The sequence below is a fragment of the Prosopis cineraria genome, unplaced genomic scaffold (genome assembly GCF_029017545.1).
Source record: "Prosopis cineraria cultivar Desert tree isolate PC_DT_omini unplaced genomic scaffold, ASM2901754v1 PC1, whole genome shotgun sequence".
In the NCBI taxonomy this organism is placed as follows: domain Eukaryota; kingdom Viridiplantae; phylum Streptophyta; class Magnoliopsida; order Fabales; family Fabaceae; genus Prosopis; species Prosopis cineraria.
Window position 1 is genome coordinate 6,969,345 of NW_026555332.1, and position 18,550 is coordinate 6,987,894.

Sequence of the window (18,550 nt, forward strand, 5' to 3'; positions counted from 1 at the left end):
AGATGTGCCTTAAGTGGGGTTAGCTATATGGATAATGTAATATTGCTGTTTTATATTAATAATCAAGTTTTTAAATATATTATTTGCGAATTTCAATTATTTTTCTGGATGGCTATTTTGGCTTTGCTTTACCTCTTTATACTTTCTTTATACAAGTTTGTACCACTTAATACTATAGATGCTAGATCAATTTTTTCAATATACAGTTATTGCGAATTATTTTATTGTATGACATCTATCTCACCATTCTAGGTTTTGCTATCCTAATTTTTTTGCTCTCTGTTTGTGACATAAACATTTGTTATCATATAAATATAACGTCGTTGATCTTATAATAATTCTCTTACCCTTCTCTTTAAAAGAAAATGTTCTGATTGTTCTCTAACCGTCAGTAGGACCAGTATGGGTAAAGATTAAAATAAGGAAGAATTATAACTAGATTTCACGGAAGATAATTAATTATTGTTACGTCTATTAACAGCTAAATTAAAGTTATTAATATGTTGTTAATGCTTTAGTTCAATTATTAATGAACCTTACAGTTTTTTTTTTTTTTTTTTGTGAGACTTCAACATAATTCTCTCATTGACACTTACATGAGATATTTTCATCTTCATCAGTTATGAGCAAGTTGATAGTTTTCGTTATAAATTTATACCTACTAACAATGGCCACTAGTCACCAATAATATCACCATCCAATTTACGAGATTAGATGTCCCTGAACTCCGATATTATTCGGGTGTCTGGATCTATTCATCATCGGTTTGAGAATGTCATGCACGTTTTTGAATTAGATCTGAATCATCTCGATTTAATAATTAATATAAATAATTTAGAATCTACCTTTGTCATTTTCTTTTTCTTAAGTTCAAGATATTATCTGAGTTAAGAATTAAATTTTTCCCGTCATATTTTTTAAATAAAATTGTAGACACAACTGATTTGTTTCATATCTACTAGGGTGGGTATTGTTGCTTGTGAACCATGACATTCATTCGCTGCCAAAATTATTCCCAGGTAGTGAGTAGCATAATTACTAGTATTGGAGTTTTCACCTTATTCCATGGTATTGAAATATGAGTTAATTCAATCATTTGAACTAATAAACTATTAAATCAGTGATTAACTGATTTAAAGAAATAACTTGTTCCCAATTTAATCATAATTCAACTATGATTTTTACCTACCACTCCCTCCAAACTACAATATAAAACATTTTTTAAAAATTTTATCTAATCCAAAATATAAAACATTAAATAATTTTTATATTTTTTTTAACTATACTCCTATTTCATTATTACTCCTTTTGAAAGAAAACATATATTGAAATTTTCATTATTATAATTATTATTATATCAAGACTTTTATATAAAATATTTAACGATAATATAATTAAAATTTTAATTATTATTATTATATCAAAACTCTTAGAATATTTAATGATGATATAAATAAAAAAATATAAATATTTTTTTTATAAATTTAAAGTTTCAATTAATATTTTTTGCAAACCGTTAATTAACTACAACTTATATTTTAACTTACCAATGCCTCGATCTTAGCATCTTGCCCTAAGGCCTGAACCATTCACGTGGATTGTTCAGACCCGTTTCTAAAAGCTGAGCTTCGTTCACATTATTATTTTCCCCCCACCAAACCAAAATTCATACAGCCATGTTTGGCAGATTACAAAGTAAAAGAGCATAATAAAATGGTTGGCCAAGAAAAAATATTAAGAAAATAAAAGAAAACCAAATGGCAACGACTATAATAATACACACACAAATTGGACAGTGGCTAATACCATGTTAGCCATTCCATTCCTTACCATTCATTCAAACATTATAAGTCAATAATGGTGAACAAGACAAGATGTAAATACAAACTTGGATTAATTTAGCATCTAATGACAGGGAATCACAACAACAACAACAAGCCTTTATCCCACTAGATGGGGTCAGCTACATGAATTGCAAGACGCCATTGTGCTCTATCATTTATCAAGCTTTTAGGAATATTATTAATTAAGACATCGCGCTCAACAACTTCCAAAAGTGTTCTCTTAGGCCTTGCTCTACCTCTCTTAATCGGACTCAAAGTTATATGTTCTACTCTTCTCACTGGTGCCTCTCTTGATCTTCTTTGTACATGTCCAAACCATCTCAACCGATTTTCTACCATTTTTTCCTCAATAGGTGCCACCCTCACTTTTTCGAGTACGTGCTCATTTCGAATTTTATCTTTACATGTATGTCCGCACATCCATCGTAACATTCTCATCTCTGCTACTCCAACTTTATGCTCTTGCTGTCCCGTTAGAGCCCAGCATTCACTACTATATAACATTGCCGATCTAATAGCAGTGCGATAAAACTTTCCTTTAAGTTTAATTTCAGGGAATCACACATCAGAAAAAATACTACGTTCAATTTCACAATTACACGGGACTCAGAAAGAGCATATTAAGGAAAGCAAAGTTGTGGGAGGCACAAAATTCCAACCTTTATTGCTTCTCTTCATGAAAACAAATATCTTAATTACGGAAAGACATAAACACAAGCAAACATGCTAATCACTCAGAGGAACCATCATCATCCTCCTGCTCATGCTCAGCAACAACTTTCTCTATGAACCTCTTGCGAACACCATCGATGACAGCTTTTCTTGATTGTTCATTCCCACTCTGGCCATCGTTCAGCACAGGATCTGATTGGCACAGTACTAATGCAACACCTTTTTTTTTTTTTTACCAGAACGTGCAAATGATTCACCAAAACATGTTAGGTAGAATGAGGGAGAAGATAGAAAAGAGGATCATGAAAAATAAGAAGGTAGAAGTATATGTCTCAGCTGAATTTTTTCAATCAGTGGGAACCATATGCATACAAATAGCATGAGGAAAATGACAATACGTGTTCTAAATATAGACAGGTTAATAGACAAGGAACAATAGCAAGTAATGAAGCACAGAATCTTCAATCAATAATCAGTCTTCATGACTAGTAAACGTCATACATACATGTTAACACAAAGTGACACTTAGATATAACACCGACACTTTGGGTTTCTGTGAAGCTGTACATTAGCGTCCATCTAAGATGCCAGTTTTACAGGAAGAGATGCAGTGCAGAGAGAAATGGTTTAAATATTCCCCATTTGTATCTGGAATTTCACAACACGCAGGTTGCTAGAACACCACCACCTAATCATTCTTCCATAGAGTAAATAAATTACATTGATATAAATAATCTGACAATAAATATTGCCAGATGGTATTTGATTAAACAACATTCAATGTTAATTATGTTAAAACAGAAATAGATATCAGTTTAAATGTACAATTTAATAACAGCAATTTCGAGAAAAGCTTCACAATAGAAGCAGCCCATAAACCCATAATAGGCATGAAATAGAAGAAGTAAAGCTCCTGCCTTTTTCAACAGGAAACTATTAAAAGAAATCAACAATGAAAGAAGAACATCTCAAGCCACCTATAGTTCAAGTGGTAAGAGTGGGATAGGATATGGATAAAAATTCAAAATTTAAACCCTTCAAAATAACCCCAAAAAAAAAAATCCATAACACAATTGGCATGTCTTTAAGATTAATAGAATAAAATAGAAAGGGGCACTACTAATCAAAGCAAGAAAACAAATATCATAAGCATCCTGAAACAAATTAAATACCTTCAGAAGTACATCTCCGGCCAAAAGCATGCAAGCCCACATAATTTGCTTTAACTGCTCCACTGTTGTAAACCAACAAAGTGGGAAGATTGCGATCTGGGTAGTTTGGAATACAATCAGTAGATATTATCTTGACAAATTTTGTTGCAGGGTATCTTGTAGCCAATTCTTCTAAGCATTGCATTAGAAGTCCACATTCAGGAATTCTGCCATGAAATTCATTTAAAAGAGAGAGAGAGAGAGTAAAATTAATATCAGCACAAGAAACTGTATTCTAAACTTAAACACAGTTTTTGAACGTTTTTTTATCTGATTTTCCAATAATGCAGTACAAGTAGAGATATTTTACAGCTTGACATTGCATAAATTGGTTCTTCCAAAAAGTTTCTTCACGTTGGAGAACCAAGTAGCAATCGCCTAAGAAACTTTACTAAGTTATACATTTGAAATGATATAAATAATTTAAAGAACTCTCAAGGCATACCCTTCCTTGTAAAGGTGTACAACAACCCAAACATCAGATGGAGCCTGTGAAACCTCTCGAATAAAATCAGATCCTGATATTGGAATTATCGATCCAAACCTCAAAACTTTAGCTGCCTCTCTCATCTCGGTCAGCCTCTTCTTCCTATCAAAGAACGAGAATCAAATGAGAATATAAAGATAAAAGTCTTGCTTTAGCCTTTTTATTTTTTCCGTCGAAGACGCATTACAGCAGTTGTTTCCTAAACACAACATAATCAGAGGTGTTAAGAAAGTATATAGCCAAAATAATATCATCCACCTGAATCAAAGCGGGTTAAGCATAGGGGACAAGGTCGAGTGGAAAAAAGGAAAAATAAAGGCAGTCATAAGATTTCAAATGATATACATATACGTTATTTTCATATTCTGACAGAAAATATTCTCTTCCTCATACAAGAGAAGGGGGAAAAAAACCGAAAGTCGAGTCACTAGATTTCTGGAAATCAACATTCGTTACAAATCGAACTTCAATAACCAACCTGTACTCCTCAAGGAATCTATCATCATCGAGATCGTCTTCAAGCTCTTCGAGCTCTTGTTCCGTTTTGTCATCAATCCAGGCCTTATCTTTCGGAACCGAATCCTCATCAGGTGCAGGCGTAAACGGTGGCGGCTTGAACGCAGGTGGTTTTGGGGGTAAATTGCCAAGCTTTCTCTGGATATCATCCCACTGGGTGGACGATCCTTCCACGTCCTTGTACACAAAGTGATAATCCGCCATTGATATCACACAACAGATCTGGGCAGAACTGGAACTTGGCAAATTCTAGACTGGGACAAAGTTGGCCCTTCAAAGATTCGTATTTTGGGAATTCGACTATCGGGGTATGATTTTTCTTGATTTTACGTTTGCTCACCGTGTCTTGAAAAAGGGGCGGTTCTTCACCAGAGTCCTTCTTCCGCGGCCTCAGAAGCGATCTTCGTGAGATCGCCGACAGAGTTCAAGCAATGACGGTGAAAGGCAGGACTCGGGGAGCCAGGCGATACTAGCCTCTTCGGTCAGTCGAAGAAAGTTCCAGAGGCAACCTATAGAAGAAATCGGAGGTTAGGAGGAAAGTACAAGGTTACTTTGTTAATTGAGTATAAAAACATTTTTTTACGCAAAGGGCTTGGGATTTTATGGATATTTTAATATTTCGTGGGAGTTTATTGTATTTTCATGACTTCTGTGAGGTTGCTTAGGCCCGTTTGGATTTTAATTTGAGAAAATTGATTATAAAACAAATTTTTAAAAATTAATTTTGATAAAATTAAAGATGTTTGGATAATTTTTTCGGAATCAATTTTGAATGAATAAATTACAATAAAAGACATTTATTTTTATAATGTAATAATTTTTGATCAATTTTTTTAATGCAATATTGATAAAATGAATCCATGGAAAAATATAAATCAATGTATCTAACTTAAAATAAATTTAATAAAAGAGACAAATACAAATCTTAAATATTAAACATCTAGTTTATAATAACTAACGACTTGGGAGATAATAAACTATCTGATCTCTAATGACATCATGAAAATGAGCCATATCTGATGAGGATGCTATAGATGAAGGCAAGGATGAATAGTCATCAACATGATCATCATCTTCATGCTCTATGTGGTCTTCCGTTTCATGACGCATAAATTCATAATCAGAATCAGACTGTTTTCTAATGAAATTATGTATTGTCATTGTTGCAACAACAATTTGAACTTATGTATCATAATCATAGCTAGGCATATGGCGTAAAATTACAAATCTATTCTTCCAAACGCCAAAAGTTCTTTCTATGGTGCACCTTAAACTTGAATGATGACAATTGAAGACCTCATTATTATTTGCAAATGAAGATGACCTCCTAAAATTAGAAAGATGATAGCGCTCACGTCTATACGGTCCAACATATCCATTTGGGTTTGGATAGCCAGCATCCACCAAATAATATTTACCTTATAAAAAACAAGATTAATTGACATGTTTGTAATTTTAAGTCTAAGATAACTAAATTTTTTTAAAAAATAAATATACTTGAAGGTGGATGTGGGAAGTTCATTGAAGGAGTTGTGAGAGCATATTGAAATATGCAAGAGTCATGTGTAGTACCCTCCCATCCAGCCAAGACAAATGTGAAACACATGTCCCAATCACAAATCGCCATTATGTTTTGTGTTGAAATTCCTTTTCTTCTAATATATTTTGTTGTTCACTAGCATTGACCACACATGGAATATGTGTACCATCAATTGCTCCAATTGCATTTTTTAAAAAAGGCCAATATCGTTTATCATTTTGCAATTTTATTGATATATGATGTAATGTTCGATCTTGTGGCTTGATACATTCCATTGCAAGCATATTACAAGCTAATAAAACATCATGAAAGTGCCTGTTAATAGTTTCTCCTAAGTGTTGAAACCTTTCTTATACCATCCTATTTCCTAAGCCATGTGCAAGCGTATTTAAAAATATTGCAACCATTTCTTAGACCCTCATTCCTCATCTCAGTAAATATTTCCCTTACAGTCTGGTCCATGAGGAGTGAAATTCACAATGCATACAGATTATAGTCATTTCTGATTTCATCAATTGCATCAACATGTTGCATAACTTCAGCTATTGATGTTCCATTTACACGAGTTGCTTCTATCTCTGATACACTAGCTATTTTACTGATTATATTAGCTATTACTTTTAAGGTGGTCATTTTTTTCTTTCTCTTACTGTTGCATTCAATCCTCTTCCTCTTCCCACTACCTCTACTAGTGGTTCCCAATTCCTTCCCATTACCTTCACCATAGATTCCCTGTAAAGTATTTAGAATTACTCTTTGGAACTCACCACTTACTCCAATAGCAACTCCTAAAAGTTCATCATTATCCCCTAAACCTTCTTCAAGATCTACACCTCGTTGTTTCATATATGGGTGATACTCATCTTCTTCCTCATCTTCAACTCTATGATATTGATAAGGGAGGGCTTTACTTGATGGAGCCCATGATCTGCCTCCTATGGCTGTTGTATCTTGAAACAATTCACATAATTCATTTGCAAAAGATAATCCTTTATACCAAAATTTTTCATATGTTGGATCTTCCTACACAGATATTACTGATAATATTACACAATACACATGAATAAAGAAAATAAATATATAACCTCACATAACAATGTCATACCGATATCTTTTTCTCCCATCAATCATTCGGAGCATCTATTGTGTTCTTTTCATGATTCCATCCCAACCCAGTCTCACTCAGAATCAATCTATTCCAGTCTTTCCATTCCTTTCTCAAATTATCCCATTTGTTTTTGAATTGTTGCTTATCATATTTTCTTCCAGTCTTACTATTAAAGGTAGTTTCTATATTTATCCAACCTGCTTTGCTAAAGCTACCACCATTTCTCTACTTCTTGTGCACTTGGTCCAAGCATAAGTCAATAAAAATCTTAGTGCTCCTCATATCTCATGAGGCTTTCGATTTATCCTTAGTCATTGTACTATATAAAATCAATTTCAGCATATTACAAATCAAAAATTATCCATCAACCGTATAGTAAGCATGTTGAGGATTATAAAAAAAATTATCAGAAAACATATATGGAAGATGAATTTGAGGAACATAAAAATGTGAAGGCTCAATATTATCAACAGTTTAGTTCACAAAAATAAAAAAGGCCAAATATTCTGTTCATCGTCTCCTGTCCAATTTTTTTAAAATTTTTGTTTCATCATCTCCTTAACAAAAAGCATATTCTGCAGAGGTCGGAAGTCGAAGACTTAAAAATAAAAAAAAACATAGACACAGAGAAACCACATGTAAAGGTCGAAGGAGACAAAAGAGCAAAACGAAAATCATACCTTGTAGAGGATATAAAATAACACCTAAAACAGGGGAGGACATATCGAATGTAGGAGGTAGAGATCAAAGTTCAACAGAGAAGCACTGGAGGAAGGAGATCGAAGCTGGAGGGAGGAGATCGACAATGAAGAACAAGAGTGAGGAAGGAGCTCGAACTTGGACAAAAGCACCGAAGGAAGGTCGTTCACATCAAACTGCAGTGAAGAAGATGCTCTGCAGGCCGCCACTCATGATCTGCAAATCTTGTCCAGATCGAGGATGAAGAACGATCGAGGATGAAAAATGAGGGTAAGGAAGGAGCTCGAACTTGGACAAAAGCACCGAAGGAAGGCTTCATATCGAACTGCAGTGAAGAAGATGCTCTGCAAGTCGCTACTCATGATATGCCACTCACGATCTGGAGATCTTGTCTAGATCGAGGATGAAGAACGAGGGTAAGGAAGGAGCTCAAACTTGGACAAAAGCACTGAAGGAAGGCCATTCACACCAAACTGCAGTGAAGAAGATGCTTTGCAGGCCGCCACTCATGAGACGCCATTCACGATCTGGAGCTTTGAGGGAGAAGACGAAGTTTTGCAATTCAAAAGCTTGAAGTTCAGGAGTCAAGAAGATCACGTGAGGGTTGGAGAGGGCTAAGAAAGAGACTACAATAAATGCAATAACGGTCATAATTGATTTTCAGAATGGAACAATAATCTGCTTCACTATAATGGAGTTTGGGAAGTTAAATGGAATTTTGAAAACGTGGGGTGTTTGGGTAAAAATTTTCAAAACTATGATTTTGTGGCTAAAATCAATTTTTTAGGTGTTTCCAAACAGGCTCTTAGTAATTCGCCCAAAATAAAATGGTAAAACAAACTGGCTGGGATTAGTATTCATTCTAGGGGAGATAAATCATAAATATGATAGTGAGAAGAAACAAGGAGAAAGAATAAAAACTCTAAAAAAGTTAATATTGGGTAACAATTTTTTAGAATTTTCAGTGCTAAAACATCGAAGAATGAACATTGAAGTGGTAAATTTAAATTTAAATTATAATGAAGTATTGATTTGACATTTTTTTTATGAGGTTGTTACTGAAAAAAAGATTTTAAGGAATCACATGCTTTTTTTTTTGGTGGGGGGGGGGGGAATCAATAAAGCCTCAAATTAACTAGATGATATTAAATCATTTTCTACACTCAAATGGCTATAGGCCCAAAAAACATGGTAACAAGCTCAGCAAACTCACTAAAGATGGACCACCATTCTCTAATCTCTTTTTTGTTGATGATGGTTATTTTTACCAAAGCGGGATTTGTTCTATATCGGGGCAGAAAGTGAGTTCTACTAAAATAAGGGTGTCTTTTTCAAATAATGTGAGCCATAATAGAGCTCAACAACTTGGTGATTTGTTGGGATTTAATCGCACCGCTGACTTCGAAAAATATCTCGGCGTCCCTCTTCATCATGAAAGAGTGAACAAACACACTTATCAGTATGTGGTTGATAACATGAAGCAAAGATTGTCTAAGTGGAAGGCCAATACTATTTCTTTTGCTGGTCAAAGCACTTTAACGAAGGCGGTTTTATCTGCCATTCCAATGTATTGTATGCAGAATTCTTCCCCTCCAATAATTACTTGTGAAGAGATTGATAAATGTTCTCGCCAGTTTCTCCGGGGGTCTACCCTTGAGAGGAGACGTGTCCATCTTGTAGCATGGGATGATGTGTGCAAAGAAAAAAGAAAAGGGGGACAGGGTTTACACTTTACAGCATGCAAAGACTCAGAACCAGGCATTCATGATGAAGGCAGGTTTGGGTCTTATCAACAACAAACAGGCACCTTAGGCAAGGGTCATACGGAGCAAGTACAAGTGTGGTATTGATTTAATGCCGAAGGTGGATCAATCTTGTCCTGGTTCTAAATTTTGGAGTGGTCTTAGGAACACATGGGATAAAGTAAAGAATGGAATTGAGTTTACAGTTACTCAAGATAGTGAAGTGGGTGTTAGGTCGAAGCATGAAAAACATGGGCTCTTCACTGTGAAATCTGCATACAGGATGCTAAAGGCCAACACTAACTCTCATGCTTCAGTACGGGAAAAGGTATGGAAGTTACTAGTGCCACAACACTGCAAAACATTCATGTGGCTTATGTTGAGTGATCGACTTCTCACCAACAAGTACGAGAGACACTTGAGTATGATTCCAGTGTGCAGATTTTGCTTTGGGAAAATAGAGGATACTACTCGCGTACCAGGCATTGCCCTAAAGTGAGGAATGTTTGGTTAAGGATTGTTTCACAAGCTCGTCTGAGAGATTTTTTCAAAGCTGACTTGCATGATTGGTGCAAGACAAACCTTCGAGATCAGACAAGGCAAAACTCGACCAGACAGTGTGACATGTTTACTATTGTTTGTTGGCTACTTTGGAAGAGAAGGAATGAGCAGACTTTTGAAGGCAAAAGAACCACTGCAGAGAGTGTACTTGCTCAAGCGAATGCAATTTTGCATTGCATGGGTCAAGCACATACTCGTCTTCTGAGAGTGTAGATGCTTGTCATGAGTTCTATCATACAAGAGGAGCTTCCTTCGATGACAGCACATGGTATTATGATCTGCGTGAATGGGGCATACGCAAGAACAACGGGGATTGTAGGATGTGGTGGGATCTTTAAAAGACTCCGATGGGCATAGGCTTGAAACCGTTCGTGGTAAGACTTGAAAAGGGAGATAATATCACAGCAGAACTATGGGCTAGTTACATGGAATCGAAAAGAGCTTGGGACAATCAGTACAGACATGTGAGAATCTACAGTGACTGCACGGAGGCTTTAGCCTTACTTAAGTCTGCTAGTTATGATCTACATGCCAACAGGGACTTGATTTATGAGATTCAGCAGTTATTGAATTTGGATTGGCAAGTTGAGTTTGCTTATGTTGGCCAAGAGAGCTCTGTCACTTTCTTTGGGATTCCATCTTGTGGCTGCAGTGTCGATTCCAATGTTATTGGTGTCTGATGCTCTTATTTAGTTTGTTTTGTTTTGGTTGCTTGTTTTTTTCTTTTTGAAGTATCCCAAAAAAAAAAAAAAAAAACAAGGTAGCAAGCTGCAATATGTCAAATTTAAGCTTAAAATATCGAATTTATATGGAACCCAATCACAAAAAATTACAATTTTTATTTTTATTTTTTTGTAAAAAAATTGCAACCCTTCCATCAACTCTATAAAATCACTCCAGGTAAAAATATATATATATATATAAAATCATAATTTAAAGATCAATATTCCTCAATTGAGCTCAATTGAGAGAATTCAAATCCTAAAAATCAGCCAGTTAAGTTTGAAAATTTTGAATTAAATGCATATTATTTTTAATTTATAAAATTTGATAATAAATCATTATGAACTTTTAATTCATATAAATTCTATGTTATTAATATGTTGTTTTATGAAGCTTACGTCATATGTCATAATATCATGTGTGACCATAAACTTTTTCATGTATCGATAATCTCCTGATATTTTGATTATATACTAATCATCTTGCAAATGATAGACATATTATTTCAACATATACTATGCACTTTATTAATCCAAACCCTATCTAAATGAATTATAACTTATTTCGCAGCACATAGAGTTTGGATTAATAAATTCAAATTTTAAATGTCACATCTAAAATCTTTTATTTAAGTAATTTAAAAAACTTTAAATGGAAAAGAAAAATAAACTGAGATTCGAAACGAAAATAAAAAAAATTAAAAATAATGAATTTATCTTTATTTTTTAATCGATAAAAATGAAAAAATATATAAAAATTATAAAGATATCAATAATAAAAATATAAAAAAAAACAAAATATTTAAAGTGATTAAAATTTTAAATAACTAAAATGTAAAGAAATTTGAAATTATAAAGGAATGACAATAAGAATTAAACTTACATTTGAATCAAATCTAAATTCATAAATTTGTGTATCCAACTGAAAAATCTAGTTTAAATTTAAATTCAAATCCTCATTAATCTAAATAGACCATTATCAAATTTTAAAAATCTAAGAGACTTACATATGGCAATAAGATGAGCATACTCAAGCCTATTCTTGCCAATGGTCTTGTAACCAACTACAAACTGTTAGCGCTTACCCTCTCTAATTTATAAATAAATAAATAAGCTTATTCTTCATGTCTAACCATTAAAATCATGGGATGCAACAAACCAAATCAGCATCACTCCTGGCATAATGTAGAAAACCAACCATATAGCATTAAAGATTACGAGGATGCATCTCTGAACATAATATCGTTGATTCTGCTGATATCAATATCTGACATGGGCTCAATGGCCATCTCGTCTCCCTCTCCACAGCAATTGAAACACGAGGGATCTCTGCTGAATTCATCTGAAATAAGAAATCTCCAAATTCATTATCATGAATACTTAACAAATGAATCACATCCCTAATAGCAGTGTTAACAACCAGAAAAATCTTTTTGTCAAAAAAAAAAAAAAGACTCCATTGAATTGGCATGCACACTTGTGGGGGGAAAGGCCCATGGGGAAAAATGATGTGTACAACCAAAAAGAAGCCAACATAGAACTCACCATAAATTGTGTACAAAGATGCAGGGGAAGGTGTTGACATGAAGTTGAGGCCAATGTAGAATCCCAGTCCTAACACAATGGTCACCATAACGTAGGTTGGCACCGCCAGAGCCCAATACCTGAAAAGTGAAAGATTAGAGTTTTGTATTCTTTATGTCCTAAAAAGAGGAATTGGCAATGTTTTTCCATGTATATCTTTACAAAGAACTCTAGGAGAAAGAGCTCAGACCCAAGTCCCCCTTAATCCAACGCCCCACTAATTTTTTTTTCTTTTTTTGGGGTCACAACGCCCCACTTCATGTAACAGCTAAATGAAGAGTTTTTTTTTTTTTTTAGATTAATTGATTATACTTGTATCATGAAGCTAACCTTAGTACAACCAAAAAATACCACTTCAAAATTTACATCCTATGAAAGTATTCACAAAAAATATGTTAGTTTATTATCCACCCAAACTAATACATATAGCGTTAATTAGAAGCCCTGAAAGTTACCTAAGCTTGCAATCATAACATGCATCAAGCTTTCTAACCTGCTGGGGTAGTATGTGATCCCAATAGAGTGTAGCCAATGCTCAGGAACATACGCCCATATCAAGAAGATAACTGTTCATAAAGAAAATTGAAAAAATATTTAAAATTTGTTAAATTCCAAACAAAGAGATCACAAGAACATTGACTGACAAAACCATAAGTTGACCAGTGATAAAGAAGAACTTAAAAACAAAGATGAAGAACTTGCACCCTCTAGAATCCAAGACATGAGGTCATTCATACAAAAGCAGCAAACTACAACAAATAATGAAGCTAGTTCATAAAACGGTCACTATAAAAATTGAGTGTTTTGAGATTCTACTTAATCACAAGTGTTATGTCTTGTAGTAATATACACTAAGAAAAAGTAAAAAGCACATAGCATAGCCTTTAGTCTTTTGTTAAGTACTTGAATGTTATTTCAGTTCAACAATCAAAGCATCCTAAAATCAAGTTTTTGTAAATTCATATAACAATACAACAACAAGCCTTATATCATAAAATGAGATCAGTTGTATAAATCATACAACCAACTCTTCAAATATATCATTCACTAATAGATTTTATTCGATAACTTCCTTAGATATCCTTCTTGGTCTCCCTCTACTTCTCACGGAGCTGAAGACCATAAACTCAACCCTACTCACCGGTGCCTTCATTGGCCTTCAATGGAACTAGTATATCACAAGTATGAATAGATAACAACCCAAAGAAACTTGGACACACACAGCACATTGATCTATGCAGTTACAAATGTATCGATTTCCAAATACAGAAAGTAATTGACTTCTTCAAAGTAAACAGCCTTATGCAAGGTGAACTTAGACCATCTACAAATAAAATCTAGGTACAAAAATATATACCACCATTAAGTGGCAATTGAAAACAGTAGAGAAATCTAAGAACGTCACAGCATCAAAAGGAACTCAAATAAAGATAAAAAGAAACAAGTAAAGCTATATTTATTTTTAAAAAAAAAAAAGCATGATATTAAACAAGACCTGAAGCAACAACAACCGTTATGGATCCCACAAAACCATATACTTCTGAAGGCTTTGGTCCATGCTCTCCAGACAACCCAAACCCAGTTTTGTCATCAGGATCTTGAAAGGACACACGCTGTTTCGACAGACTGAGAATTCTTCTAGGACTATTGACCGAGTGGGGGCTTTCCATCTCATAACCCTTCAATTGCTTAAGCTTCTCACATACACATGTTGCACCGTAGTTGAATCAGAACATGAGGCAAAATTCAAGAGTCCTGCAATCGCTGTAAGAAGTGAGTGAGTTATCACATCCATCAGCCAAACAACTAGTGTGACAATAAACTTGAGTCATATAACTGATACATACCTATCAGCCATAGAAAAGGAGCGATCGACAGGAGAGAAAAGTAGCGGAAAGCTTCAGCTGCCTTAGGTGGCCTTGATATGATGGATTGCCCTAGGAGGTGTCCAGGTCAGTTTCCTTGGTGTGTAGTCGAGACAGCGGCTAGCTCTCGGCAACAGAGGTGTTGTCCGATGTGACCATGGACGAATTGGGTTTCGACGTCGCACAGCAGATAAGTTCCCAACTACTTCATAGTGCAGGGATGCAGGAATTCACGAATTAGAATTTATTTAAAATTTGTAATATAATAATTATTATTATAATTTATAGTTATAATTTATTAATGATCGTGATTAAGTATAACTACCAGGCCACCTAGACTTGAACAAAGGCACTACTTTTGCGACTGGATTAAATCTACCTCAATCTCTGTTAATATCCCTTGGTTGCTGTTGGGGGATTTTAACCAAAGCCTAAATTTTGAAGATAAACTGAGTATTAGCCCAAGTTCTAGCGGGATGGCTGAATTTAAGGACTGTTTAAATACAGCAGAATTGCTAGAAGTTAGGCAATTTGAACCAAATTTTACTTGGTGTAATGTGAGAAAAGAACTTGCAAATGTTAAGGAGAGACTTGACATGGCTTTCTCTAATCTACAATGGATGGAAGCATTCCCCCACTAGAATGCAAGTACCTTAGCAATTGCAGCTTCAGACCACTCACCTATTCTTTTCTCTACCAACACCCAGCACAGACGCACCAAACTAAAAAGATTTTAAGCTCATTGTATAACCTGGGTGATTGTGAAGATGTAATAAGAAATAGGTGGAAGCAGTATAACTCCGGTTCTCCAAGTTATCAACTTACAAGCATGCTGGACAGAACTCTCAACACTCTCCACAACTGGAGTAAAAGAAAGGTAGGCAATTTGGAGAATCGCCCAGCTGGAGAAAGAGATTCTTCATATCTCAAATAAATTTCCAACTCTTCTTCTATAAATGAAGATCTCAAGACTATTTTTGCTGAAAAGAAGCACGAAATGGAGTTCATTTTTTTATTATGAGAATAGCTTCTGGAAGCAAAGAACTAAGATTAGATGGAATTTGGAAGGAGAAAGAAATATGAAGTACTTCCATTCAGTCATTAGCAGAAGGAAAATGAAAAACTATATTCAGTCGGATATGAAAGATGATGATTCTTGGACTTATGATCAGAAGGAAAACCAACAGATTGCTTTTAATCATTTTCAAGGAGTTTTGACAAGGAACTCATTCACTGACCCTAATTCCTTGGAAGATTAGATGCAAGACTCATACCTTCCATCTCTATCGGATGAGGGCAAAATCTTCCTCCAACAGCAGATCACATTAGAGGAACTAAAATCAGCTGTCTTCAATTTACCAAAGGATAGTTCTCTGGGCCTGGATGGCCTATCATGCCAAGTTCTTCCAAAATCACTGGGATTTGGTCAGGTTTGAGGTTTTTTCTATGATTCAATCTTTTTGGAACTCTGGGTTTGTGCTTAAATCTATGAATCAGACTTTTATTACCTTGATTCCAAAAGATCAAAAAGGTCCAAACTATTTCTGATCTAAGACCCATTAACCTATGTAAAGTCACATACAAAATAATCTCTAAGATCCTTTGCAATAGGCTAAAAAAGGTACTCTCCAATCTTATTGCTCCATTTCAAAAGGCTTTTCTGAAGGGCTGTCTCATTACTGACAGTGTTCTGTCAGCTAGTGACATTGTGAATGTTATCCACAACTCTAGAAAGGGGAGGAAAAATTTGGCAGCTCTACAATTTGACTTCTCAAAAGCTTCCGATAGAATATCATGGAGTTTCATTGAAGCTTTTATGAAAAGGATGCGGCTTCCAACAAAATGGATTCAATTAATTTGGCTTGCATATCCAATGTCTCTTATCAGATCATTTTAAAAGGTCAGCTTTCTCAACAGTTTGCTCCCGCAGGTGGAATAAGACAGGGGGATCCTTTATCACCCTACGTTTATATCTTAGCATCAAATGCACTTTCTTGTCTGATTAAAAAACAAGATGCAAGCAAATGGGAAGGAATTAAAATCTGCAGCTTGGCTAAACCAATATCTCACATCTACACAGATGATTCAATCCTATTTTTTGAGTGCTCTAAAGAGGGGCCAATTTATGTCAAAGAGCTCCTAGAAACTTTTTGCAGAGGGTCAGGGCAGATAATTAATTTCCAAAAATCAAACATTGTTTCTAGTCCTAATGTCTCTAAGGGTACCAAGAATGACCATTGCAAATTTTCTCGGAGTCAACAACACTGAAAGGCTAGGGAAATATTTGGGAATGCGGGTAGATACAGGTAGGAATAAAGAGCACATCTATCAGCATATTGTGGAATCGATACAAAAAAGAATCAGCTCTTGGAAAGGGAGACTCCTCTCTCAAGCTTCAAGGCTCACTCTGATTAACTCTGTTTTATCTGCTGCCAACATATATCAGCTATCCTGCTACAAGTTGCCCCTAAAATATTGTAATCTCATTGACTCATTATGTGTTGACTTTTTCTGGGGGGTTGAGGATGGTAAAAAGTGAATGCATCTCATTCATAGAGAAGCTCTCTTTACATCAAAAAAGGAGGGAGGTCTGGGTATTAAGCCTATTCACCAAGTCAACATGGCTCTCCTAGGAAAGCAATTCTGGAGGATTCTGAACTCACAAGAAGGTTCACTTACGGGTGAAACTTTGAAGAAGAAATATTTTGATTAAAGCAAGCCAGAAATCTTCAAAGTGCCCTATAATTCTTCTTTTTTGCTGGAAAGGGATTAAGGACGGTGCTTATTTAATAATCCCAAATTTGAAGTGGAGAATTGGCACTGGTCACAAGATCCCCCATTGCTCACCCTTTATGGTGGCTGAGAGATAGGAATTCTTATGTCTCCACAAGGGTATCCAGTGCTGGTGATCTTGTCTCTAAAACTAGTAATCCATGAAATCCATTTAATTAGAATACCAATCTAGTCAAAGAGATATATGACCCAATTATTGGTGAAACTATCTTAAATCTGCCTATATCAATTACAGATAGGCAAGACAAGATAATTTGGGATGGCAACAACCAAGGTAGCTATACTGTCAAGGATGGCTTTCGATCTTTAATTTCTTCAACCAATTCTTCTAAAATTCTGAAGCATGAATCCGGACACTGCTCTGGAAACTGGACAATGCTCCTAAATATTTGCTTTTCATTTGGAACTCGGTCCATAAATCTATTCCAGTTGGGAAAATTTTAAAGGAACATCATATAAACAAAACCTCTCCTTGTCCTTTTGGGTTTGATCAAGAGGAATCAATTGAACGTATATTTTTCAAATGCCCTTATGCCAACGCTGTTTGGTTTGGTGCCTTGGGTATACAAACTGAATACATTCATCAAAGGAGCCTTCAGAACCTGGCTCCCAGATCTTATTTTGGAGCTTTGTAAAAAGGGAGATTATGAATGGCTAAGGAAAATAATTCTCAATGTTCAATTTTCTACGGTGGAAACGAAATCAAACAGCACGTCAGGTTACAGATATTTCACCAGAAAAATCAATTGAGGAATACCTTTGGTGGCTGCTATTCGAAATCTCCCCTGTCAAGATGATACCACCATCTGATTTTCCGCAATGATAGAACCCTGAGCTCACCTTCAATATGGAGTGTCTACAGACAGGGCTGGACAATCTGGGTCAGGAAGAGGAAACTTCTGGAAAGGAATTCTTGGGCATCCAACATCAGATTTCAGGGATCTCATATAGTATCTTCCCCAACTTCTCAGAGTCTCAACCAGAAAGTTAGCAAGGATCCACTTGCTACCATCAGAGCTGCTTTCTGCTAGATCAGGAACCTCATGGTTAGCAGAAATCTTTTCAGTGTTCGGATCGGGTTCGTTGGTTTTCGAAGGAAACCGGCTCTCAGAGGAGAGCAGTGCTGATACAGGACATCTCCACTTTGCTCTCGATTTTCTCTGTAACGTTTACTTTCTTGCATGTGACTCAGAGAATTTTACTTTT

At 35.2% G+C, this 18,550-nt stretch overlaps 2 protein-coding genes across 6 annotated transcripts; both read right to left on the bottom strand.

The window, feature by feature from the left end:
- Positions 1 to 2,479: 2,479 nt before the first annotated feature.
- On the bottom strand, positions 2,480 to 5,265 carry LOC129309178 (uncharacterized). Its single transcript, XM_054950588.1, has 4 exons — positions 4,693 to 5,265; positions 4,173 to 4,316; positions 3,689 to 3,894; positions 2,480 to 2,735 (listed from the first exon to the last, which is right to left on the bottom strand). The coding sequence occupies exons 1-4, from the start codon at positions 4,932 to 4,934 to the stop codon at positions 2,575 to 2,577; spliced, it is 753 nt and encodes a 250-aa protein (XP_054806563.1). The 5' UTR covers positions 4,935 to 5,265; the 3' UTR covers positions 2,480 to 2,574.
- Positions 5,266 to 11,981: 6,716 nt separating this feature from the next.
- LOC129304657 (phosphatidylinositol N-acetylglucosaminyltransferase subunit P-like) lies at positions 11,982 to 18,550 on the bottom strand. Of its 5 annotated transcripts, none has more exons than XM_054944403.1 (6): positions 18,102 to 18,550; positions 14,534 to 14,753; positions 14,182 to 14,450; positions 13,180 to 13,252; positions 12,648 to 12,766; positions 11,982 to 12,444 (listed from the first exon to the last, which is right to left on the bottom strand). In XM_054944403.1, the coding sequence occupies exons 3-6, from the start codon at positions 14,354 to 14,356 to the stop codon at positions 12,317 to 12,319; spliced, it is 495 nt and encodes a 164-aa protein (XP_054800378.1). In that variant the 5' UTR covers positions 14,357 to 14,450; positions 14,534 to 14,753; positions 18,102 to 18,550; the 3' UTR covers positions 11,982 to 12,316. The 5 variants fall into 5 exon arrangements, with proteins under 5 accessions (XP_054800378.1, XP_054800387.1, XP_054800364.1 ...); XM_054944412.1 differs by having other exon boundaries at positions 14,182 to 14,441; positions 14,534 to 14,756; XM_054944389.1 differs by having other exon boundaries at positions 14,534 to 14,756.

Bases quoted from the DNA above. Each gene is read 5' to 3' on its own strand.
- LOC129304657 (XM_054944420.1), bottom strand. From the start codon at position 14,356: ATGGAAAGCCCCCACTCGGTCAATAGTCCTAGAAGAATTCTCAGTCTG. The intron at 12,767-13,179 runs GTTAGAAAGCTT...TTCACTTTTCAG, and splicing joins ATCACATACTACCCCAGCAG to GTATTGGGCTCTGGCGGTGC. The intron at 12,445-12,647 runs GTGAGTTCTATG...TTCTTATTTCAG, and splicing joins ATCTTTGTACACAATTTATG to ATGAATTCAGCAGAGATCCC.
- LOC129309178 (XM_054950588.1), bottom strand. From the start codon at position 4,934: ATGGCGGATTATCACTTTGTGTACAAGGACGTGGAAGGATCGTCCACC. The intron at 4,317-4,692 runs GTTGGTTATTGA...GTTCTTTGATAG, and splicing joins AGATTCCTTGAGGAGTACAG to GAAGAAGAGGCTGACCGAGA. The intron at 3,895-4,172 runs GTATGCCTTGAG...ATTTCATGGCAG, and splicing joins GTACACCTTTACAAGGAAGG to AATTCCTGAATGTGGACTTC.